Source organism: Pteropus medius, unplaced genomic scaffold (assembly GCF_902729225.1).
Source record: "Pteropus medius unplaced genomic scaffold, Ma_sr-lr_union100, whole genome shotgun sequence".
Classification (NCBI taxonomy): Eukaryota; Metazoa; Chordata; class Mammalia; order Chiroptera; family Pteropodidae; genus Pteropus; species Pteropus medius.
In genome coordinates, this window is record NW_024353787.1 from 3,362,314 (window position 1) to 3,371,856 (window position 9,543).

Here is a 9,543-nt window from a genome sequence, read left to right on the forward strand (position 1 = left end):
TTGTTTTGAAATAGTGATTAAACTATTTCATTCATAACTGAAACCAGTTTCTATCCCATGTTTATAGCTATTGGTGAAGGCCACAGCAAATACTGCCAAACCCGAAACTAAATAGTAACATAAGCCCCGAACTTCACTACCCTGAAAATGCATCTGCTATAGTTAGGATGAGGTTTGGCTGTGAGTTACAGAAAACCCCTAAATGACAGTGACTTAAATATGATAGAAGTTTATTTCTCTCCTGCTTAGAAGAAGTCCAGAAAGTCAGTTGAGGGCTAGTAGGTACTCTACAGTGTCAAGACCCAGGCTCCTTCTATCTTATTACTACTCCTCCATCCTTAGTACTTGGCTTCCATCTCATGTTCCAAGATGGCTGCTTGAGGTCCAGCCATCATGTCTGCATTCTGGTCAGCAGAGCGGAGGAAGAAACAAAGAAGGGCATGTTCTCCTTTTAAGAACATTTCCTGGACGTCTCACAGTTCTGCTTATATCTGTGAGCTAGAACTTAGCCACATGACTACAACTAGCTGCAAGGGAGATTGGCAAATGAATCTTTATTCAAAGTGGCCATGTGTCCAGCTTAAAATTGTGGGATTCTGTTACTAAGGAAGAAAGGAAGAATGGGTTTTGAAGATGATTAGTTGTCTCTACCATCCTTTCTTCCAATCAACCAACCAGTCAACCAACCAACCAGCCAACCAGCCAGCCAACCAGCCAACCAGACAACCAGCCAACCAACCAACCGCTCAGCTAACATCATGTCTGAGCAACTGCCCTATTTAGTAAGGGAGACAGACATGCAAATCACTAACTGCAATACAATGTGATATGGAGTATAAAAGAGGTTTTATTCAGAGCACTGTGGGAGAACAGATGGAAATGATCAATAGCAATCATAGTAATTAATAACTACAATGCCCTAGCTGGGTTCTCAGTGCTACAGTCCCATGATTTTATTTGCCCGGCTCTCTTTCTTTTTAGCAAGAGCTACACTCCTTCCTGCCTCTTGTAATAGCTAACATTTACAATGGGCAGGCCAGGTGCTGTTCTAAGTCCTTTGCATATATTACCTCATAACAATGTTTTGAGCAGGCACTATTATCATTTTCCTTTATAAATGAGGAAACTGAGGCACAAACCATAGAGCTAGGTGTTGGACCCAGGCAGTCTGGCTCCAGAATACACATGCTTAACCACTCTGCTAGGCTGCCTCCCCTAAAGCTGTTCATTCTCTTTCCTTTCTCCAAATCCCCACCCTCAAATATCCAGCAAACAATCTCCCTGCTGACTTCATTGTAATAATGGAGGTGATCTAGTGGGACCTCTCTCCACCTCTGGACCAACCCTCAACTTACTTGTATCTCTTCCCTTGTTTCCTCTACCAGTCCTGCCTCAGGGATGAGGCATCTGTCTTCCTGTTTAAAGCTGCCTCCTTCCTCAATCCTTGGGGGCCGGTGGAGTGTCACAGTTTAAGATCTGGCCTCTGCAGCCAAACTGTATTAAATTGATAAAAAAAAACTCACTTGACTGTTCTGAGCCTCAGTTTTCTCATCTGTAAGTAGAGGTGATACTAACACCCTTATCATGGGACTATTTGTGAGGATTGAGCATGTTTATTCATGTACAGTGCTTAGCTTAGCATGTACTAAGTGCTCAGAGGGTGTGAGTTATTATGTATCCCCCTTATTTCTGGTCTGTTGGACTACTGTCTCGCTCTTCACTATTTTCAGTTGATTTTTCTTTACTGGCTGTATTAGTTTCTGATTGCTGCTGTAATAAATTTTGTGTTTGTATTTCTAAGTAATATATAACCATATATATCATATATTTTATATACACGCACATATATATTAGATGGCCTAGATGGAGGGTGAGTGACTTCCCAAAGGCATGGAACAACAAGGCCAGCATTGGATCTCAGGGCTGCCTCCTGGTCTAGTGCTCTTCTGTGCTGTACTGAGTGGAGGCAGAGGTGTCTAAAAGGAGGCTGATCTAATAGTCAAGGCAGCGGGTGATGCAAGTCTTGACCAGGACAGCACATGGCATGTGCCAAGGTGAAGACCATGTGAGAGACAATGCAATATGTTCTTGCTTTCCCTTTTTGGGTGGGGGTTGGGACATAGGGCTCGTTGGAGACTGCACATGAGTGCATCTCTCTTCCCCGGGTCCTGGAGCATCCTTCTGGGTCTGGTTTCTATGGCAACAGGCTCCCAGCAGGCAGCCCGCCAGCTGGAGGGAAGCAGGCAGGCAAGGCAGGCAGGGAGAGAAGGCCTGAGCAGCAAGAGGAAGCCTGAAGTCGTGGGAGTTGGGGGAATCTCATGGGATGCTGGAAGGGCCCCGAGAGCTGGCCACTACCAAACCCCTCTCGCCTGATCATGCAAGGGTGGAGGTTGCTTAGGACACGTGAGCCTTTCTGTTATGGTTCTTGAATTTCCAGACCTCAAATTTCTGTTAACCTCTCCTCTCACCCCCATATCTCCTGACTCCCACTTCAAATATTGTCTGACCCCAGCCTCATGCATCTCAGGAGTACATTGACTTCTTCATAGAAAAGAGCCCCCATTCTGAACCTAGGAGGGGAAAAGAGCAAGGCCAATTGACTTTCTGTTTTGCATATGATTTACATATTAATTCAAAGATAAGAAATTTCCAGGCCTTATGTCATTCCTGCCAACAACTTAATTCAGCTCCACTGGCAGCAGCTGACTGTGTCTGGCCAGGTTCTGGGCTTAGCCATGGGGGTCCCTGGAGGAGAAGTCCTCCCAGCTGCAGCCACTTCCTTCCCCCCACCTGCTCCAGGGTAGTTCTTCCTCATGTTCTAGCAGCTGATGCCTTGGAAAGTACTTGGGCTGTGAAGCTAGTGGCAGCCCTGGGTCCAAATCCTGGTTCTGCTAACTTTGTAGCTGGAGGCCCATGGGCCTCTCTGAACCTTAATTTATTCATATCTCTGCAGAGCTGAGGACATACCTGTACAGCTGGTGTAAGTTAGCAAAGACATAGTTTTGTTAGAATGCCAAAATACTTTCGTATTCATTGGTAAAGAGCCACCACCCTGGCCCTTCCATGGCCCCTCTGGTTCTCCCCCTCCAATCCAGCTTCTGTCCAGGCGGTGCTCTGGCACTTGGGCTGTGTCGGTTCTGATTGGTTTATGCTGTTCTGCTCATGGAGTACAGGTTGTTAAATATTTTAAGTATCACCTTGTCGGGAGACACTAAAACAGGTAGGTATATTATGTGCCCACATGTTGCAAGGAATGATATATTTAAAGGTCCTGGATTAATGTCCATCACTTTGTAGGTTTCCTTTCTCATCCATTTTTCTTTTGCCCTGGGGTCGGGGTGAGGGTGGGGGTGATACTTGGCAAGAGCAGAGATGATAGCTACCTCTCTCACCAGGCGGGCGAGGTTCAAGCGCTCCAACAGTGTGACAGCCGGCGTGCAGGCAGACCTGGAGCTGGAGGGCCTGGCGGGCCTGGCCACAGTGGCCACAGAAGACAAGGCCCTACAGTTCGGACGCTCCTTCCAGAGGCATGCCTCTGAGCCCCAGCCTGGGCCCCGGGCCCCCACCTACTCAGTCTTCCGCACGGTCCACACGCAGGGCCAGTGGGCCTACCGTGAGGGCTACCCACTGCCGTATGAGCCGCCGGCCACCGATGGGTCGCCCGGCCCTGCCCCTGCCCCAACCCAGGGTCCTGGGGCTGGCCGCCGTGACTCCTGGATGGAGCGCGGCTCACGTAGCCTCCCTGACTCAGGCCGCACATCCCCATGCCCACGGGATGGCGAGTGGTTCATCAAGATGTTGAGGGCGGAGGTGGAGAAGCTGGAGCACTGGTGCCAGCAGATGGAGCGCGAGGCGGAGGACTATGAGCTGCCGGAGGAGAGTAAGTGAGGGAACTCTACTTGGAGGGATCATGGCTGGGGGTAGGAGGGGCAGCAGCATAATAAGAGAGCTCTTTGGTTGGATGTGAGGACACTGTCCTCACGATTTGGTTCTCTAGTGTCAGATCTTGGTGGGTCCCCATTGGCAGCAGGGCATTCTGGGAGTTCTTGGAAGGAAGCAGGTAGCAGCTTCAGAGGCCAAGGCTAGCACTGGGGAAGGTGACCAGGCAAAAGGGCTGGACCTTCAGGAAATGGCTGCCAGTCCAAGCCAGGAAGTCCACGGGGGTCAAGGGAACTCTTGGATCTGGGCTGGTGTGGGGCTCTGGGCCTGATCCAGATCCTGGGGCCAGGACTTCAAGGCAGAGAGGGAGGCAGTGTACAATGTCAGATCTTGTGTGAGGCATGGGTGAAGGAGATTAAGCCAGGAAGACATGTTCTTTCCTTGCAATTTAAGTCTGAGGGGAAATACAGCCTTGCCCTAGAATCCCCAAGTTGATGGGGGTAGTGACTAGGAAGACGGGTGTCACGTACATGAAATTATTTAGTAATTCTTAAAGAGCCAAGGAGTCATACACTGGTAAGTGACAAAGTTCAGCCAGTGGGTGGTCATGGAGCTAGTGCCTGGCTAAGGCTATAGGAGTAGGCTGGGGCTGATGTCCATCTGTTCTCTGACATGGGAGGGAAGGACACAGGAAGATAAGCACTCAAGAAATGTAGGTTACATGAAGGATACAGTCTTCTTGGTGAAGTGAGATAGGGGCTGCTTGTTAGGAAGCTGAGGATGCTATGGGGGGGCGGTAGGAGGAGACAGTTACAGAGTGCCAGATAACAGAAGGGTCAGAGTCATTCAGGGGAGACTTCCGGGAGGCTGGGGAAGGAAAGGCATCATTCCCTTCCTCGAATCTCCTTCTGCTGTCCAGTCCTGGAGAAGATCCGCAGTGCTGTGGGCAGCACACAACTTCTTCTGTCCCAGAAGGTTCAGCAGTTCTTCCGGCTGTGTCAGCAAAGCATGGTGAGTGCCCACGGGTATAGAGCCTATTGGGTGCTTGTACCTGGTGTATGACCCAGTGTGTGTATATGCCTGAAGGTGAGACCGGGTGTTTGTGCCCAAGAGAGAGAAGCCTGGAGTTTCTTGTCTCCTAGTCTCCCAGTCCCCATCCCACTCTTTCACGGCTGGCTTCCTGACAATGAGGGTGGGTGGGGCTCTCTGGTCCCGGGAGGGGCTCTCTGGTCCTGGCTGGGACTCAGATCTCCCTGTCTGCCTCTCTTCTGTCTCCTTCCTCTGCAGGACCCCACTGCGTTCCCTGTGCCCACCTTCCAGGACCTGGCGGGTTTCTGGGACCTCCTGCAGCTCTCTATCGAGGATGTGACCCTCAAGTTCCTGGAGCTACAGCAACTCAAGGCCAACAGCTGGAAACTCCTGGAGCCTAAGGTTGGGGGAGGCCCCCTTAAGCCAAGAGTCCAGACCCTGGAAAATTCCCTTCCCCAGAAAAGTGTGTGTATGGGGTGGGGAGGTGGGGAGTGTGGACAGAAGAGACCCATGGGCAGCAAAGGCAGTCCTGGACAGGTGATTGGTGACCATCTTCTTCCAAAACGACCACACTCTTGGTCACTGCTGTCTGCCAGAACCCCCTCGGTGGCTGCAGCCACCTTGGACCAGCTGCAGTTTGAGGGAGCAGAACTAGAGCTTCCTGAAGGGTGGAGTGCCCTCAGCTCGGACTTAGGCACAGAGAGGACTTTGAGGGTCCCCTTAGCCCTCATCAGTAGATCTTTCTGTGATGGGGTTCAGAAGCCTGGTATGTGAACCTCCATTGCCTTGCGTGCCCCCCCCCCATCTATAGTAAAAACATCCAATTCCACAAGGGAGCGAACACTGATGCCACTTGTGGAGAATGGCGCGCACGAGGGCGTACTCGAATCAGACATTTTTTAAAATTAAAATGTGGGGTTTGACCTTGTCGGAACAGGTACACCTGGGGCTTCAGGCTTCTTTCTACCTGCTTCCACATGGCACAGCCGCAGGTTAATCCCTCCGGACAGTGGAGGCGTGAACTGGGAAGTCGAGTGGGACCCCACTCCCAAACTAATCCTCCGCCCCTCCCACGGCAGGAGGAGAAGAAGGTCCCTCCGCCGATACCAAAGAAGCCGTCGCGGGGCCGGGGCGTGCCGGTGAAGGAGCGCTCCCTGGACTCGGTGGACCGGCAGCGGCAGGAAGCGCGCAAGCGGCTCCTGGCGGCCAAGCGCGCCGCCTCCTTCCGCCACAGCTCGGCTACCGAGAGCGCCGACAGCATCGAGATCTACATTCCCGAGGCCCAGACCAGGCTGTGACCCACCCGGCCCGCTCAGCTCGGGCCCGGGCCCGCGGTTTTCTACCCGTACTGTACATCCAGCGTCGAGGTCACTGTGAACGCGGGCCGCCCTGTGCGCCCGCCCCGCCGGCACCGCACGCCCCGGCTCCTCCTGCCCGTCACACTCTCGGGTTTTTTACCTTCCTGACCCCACGCGAAGGCGCCCGGGCTGGGCTGGGGGCCGTGCCTCTCTGCCCTGCGCTCCCACCTGGACCCCTTCTCCCTCCTGGTCCGACGCTTCGTCCCCACCTCCTCCCCATGGGCACCATCTCAGCCATTACGTTCCCCCACGGGCCAGGCCGGGCCGGGTCCCCCATCTGGGCTCTGCGTCCCTCCCACCCCGCGGGGCTGGGCTTCGTGGGGATCAGCTTCGTGGCTTTTTATGAAGAATCCCGAACCCCGCCTAGGAGCCCGCCCCACCCTCAGCCCTCAGCCCACCGGGCCCAGGGACCACGGTGGCTGGACCAACCCAGGACCAGGGCGCCTGGGCCTCTCCCCTTTCTCAGCTTCTGGGGAGGGGAGATGGGGGCTTCCCCTCACCACACCTGTGGCTGTTCCCACATCCCCTTGAGTATCCCAGGAAAAATAAAACGGCAGAACTGCACTCGAGCCAGCTACTCTCTCCAGAAGAAGCCACCTCTGCCCTGTGCATGAGGGACACGGGGTGGAGGGAGAAGAGGCCGGGAGCCCAGGCTCTTGGTGTGGGGAGAGTGGGGATTGCCTGGGGGAAAGATTCGGCCCCCTGGGGGCCTTGGATGGATCTGAGTCCGCGTGGAGGGGTCCAATGAGGTGGAGAGGGGAGGGCTTCCACCTTTCCACTGGTTTCTCTTTCTGCCTCCCAGTCCTCCAGGCTTCCTCCAGAGGAGAGCCCAGAGCCCAAACTTGGCACATAGCATGTGCTCAATAAACAGAGAGTGTGGTTACTCTTAGATATGGACAAATACTGGTTTCCCTTCCTCTGAGGGCCCAATGTTCTCTCTGCTCCATTCATTTCTGATCGGCAGAAAAATGTTCAATTTAGTGCTTCTATATTTTCTGATGCCTCCTAGGATGGGCAGTTTGTTGGGGGCAGAGAACAGAACTTTCCCGGGAATCTAAATGGCAACCCAAACCGAGGGGTGACGGCTAATATTTATTGGATGCTTACTGTGGGTCAGGGAAGGGGTGAGTGCATTACATGCATGTGGCTCATCCTCAGGACAGATGAGAAAGCGGAAGCTCAGGAGAGGTTAAATGATCTGTCCGAAGTTACTGGGCTGAGTGGTGGACCCAGGTCTAATACCAAACCATGAGCTTTTTTTAGCTCTATTGCCTTTTGAGTCCAGAAAGGGTTTGATGGCAGTGCCCACCCAGAAAAACCACCTTTCCAGTCCTTAAACAGTCCGTGGGGTTGATATTTCACCCTGAGGCAGGAGGAAAAGCCAGCTGGTTGGCTGCTCTTGTGAGCCACACTGGACTAGCCAATTCTCATTCATTTATTCAACAAACATTGATTAAGAATCACTGTTGGCATCCAATACCAGGGAGATGGCCTGAACAAGTGTAGTTTCTACCCTTATGGAGCGTACCATCTTATGGGAAAAACAGGTAAACAGCAGTTAAAATATAAGGGTGAGTGCTGGAAAGATGACGAGATATTAGCTGCTGGAAGGCTGAGGCTGTGAAGAATGTTCCAAGATCAGACAATAGCTGTACAAGGGCTTGGAGGAGAAATAGGCGTTGGGAGTGCAGAGGTTTGTTCATGCTGGGCAATTTAAGGAGGGTAGGCCTGGGTCCGAGGGCTGTGGGAGCCGTGGAAGGGTTTTGACAGAGGAGTGGCATGAACAGATATTTTGAAAGCTGGTTTGGGAGACCAACTGAAAAGCAAGAGATCATACACATACTCATATGAGACCACTGGAAGGTGGAGTGGGCCCTCATGTGATCCAAATTTCCAAAAGTGAATCAGCTTTGGGCTGACCTCAAACAGATTCCTGGGCCCTGTCCAAGACTTATTGAACAGACTCTGCTCTCAAATGAGTTTCTAACAAGTGTTCCAGGTGATTCTGATGGGCAGCTAGGTTTGGGACTATTTAGATTGGATGACTGTCCAAAAGTTTTCACTAAAAATGATCATCTGTCTGTTTCCTATAGACTTGCCAAGCTATTGGGGAGGGTCACTTTACCTCTTTGAGATTCAGTTTCTCATCTCTAATATTGGGACGTGAGAACCGAACTTGACAATACTCAGAGCAATCCTATGAAGCAGGTATTGTTATCACCACCATTTTACAGATGAGGAAACAGAGGCTTGGAGAGGCTAAACAACTTACTGCAAATCATGAAGCTGGGAAGTGGCTGAGTCTGAGTTTAGCCCTTTACATTATAGAGCTGTTTATGGTTCTAAGTCTTTTCTCAGAAACTGGGCCAGCTTTCCCGGGACTGTACGTATGTGAGAGTGGACGTGGAACAACTGGTCAGCATCTGCAACCGTGTGGGCATCTTACTACAAACATGTCTAAAATTGCCCCACAAGGGACTGATGGGATGTAGTCTCCTTTGGGTATTGCGGCCTGGGTAGTTGTACCGAATAAGTGAAGGATTAGATCCAGTCTCTGTGCTTGATTTGCTCCCAGTCTGGCCATAGCCAGGCACATAAACAGAAAGATACAGTACAAAGGGAGGCCTGCTCTCCCAGAGGGGCTGATGAGACTAGCAGAGGGAGCCTCTAGCAGCCAGGGAGTCTGGGAAAGCTTTTTGTAAGAGAGGCCTTTTGAACCAGGTTTTGCAGGATGCATTAGAGTTTTGCAATCAAGAAAGAGAAGGGAGGACATTCATTTCAGGCAAAAGGACCAGCTTGAGCAAAGGCATGGAAGAGTATGTGTGGGGAATGATGGGGAGAGCAGAGACTAAAGAGGATGGGAGGAGATGTGGCTGACAGGGACCCATGGTAGTTGGGGAGTTAAGCTGGAAATTTCATTTAAATTTTATTTAAGTTTTTGAAAGATCCTTTGGCCAATAGAATGGGAATGTACTGGAAGAGGCAATGGAAGGCAAGGAGACTATTGAGGGAGTTGCTAAGGTAATCCAGGTAAGAGATGATGATGATGATGATTTTGAGAGACATCCAGGAGGCATGGATGCTATATGTGAGCTGAATCTTGGGAATAATGCAATGATATAGAGGTCTTGAAGATGTCATTTATGTTTTTGGCTTAGTGAATAAGTAATGCCACAAATGGACATAAGCTATCACGAAGGAGAAATAAATTTGGAGTATAATGAACATACTAGTGACCATTTACTGAGCACTTAGGAAATGTTGAGTACTGTGCCAA

The 9,543-nt window shown here is 51.2% G+C and overlaps 1 protein-coding gene across 3 annotated transcripts in view; it reads left to right on the forward strand.

The window, feature by feature from the left end:
- Positions 1-6,835, forward strand: part of DLGAP3 (DLG associated protein 3) — a 53,598-nt gene extending 46,763 nt beyond the window's left edge. Inside the window, exons 8-11 of one of the 3 annotated variants that reach the window (XM_039850962.1) lie at positions 3,396-3,880; positions 4,799-4,890; positions 5,167-5,310; positions 5,988-6,206. In XM_039850962.1, coding sequence (XP_039706896.1) covers positions 3,396-3,880; positions 4,799-4,890; positions 5,167-5,310; positions 5,988-6,206 — 940 coding nt within the window. Of the gene's footprint in view, positions 1-3,395; positions 3,881-4,798; positions 4,966-5,166; positions 5,311-5,987 lie in introns of those variants that run through there. The other 2 variants (XM_039850961.1, XM_039850963.1) reach the window with 2 other exon arrangements.
- Positions 6,836-9,543: the final 2,708 nt, after the last annotated feature.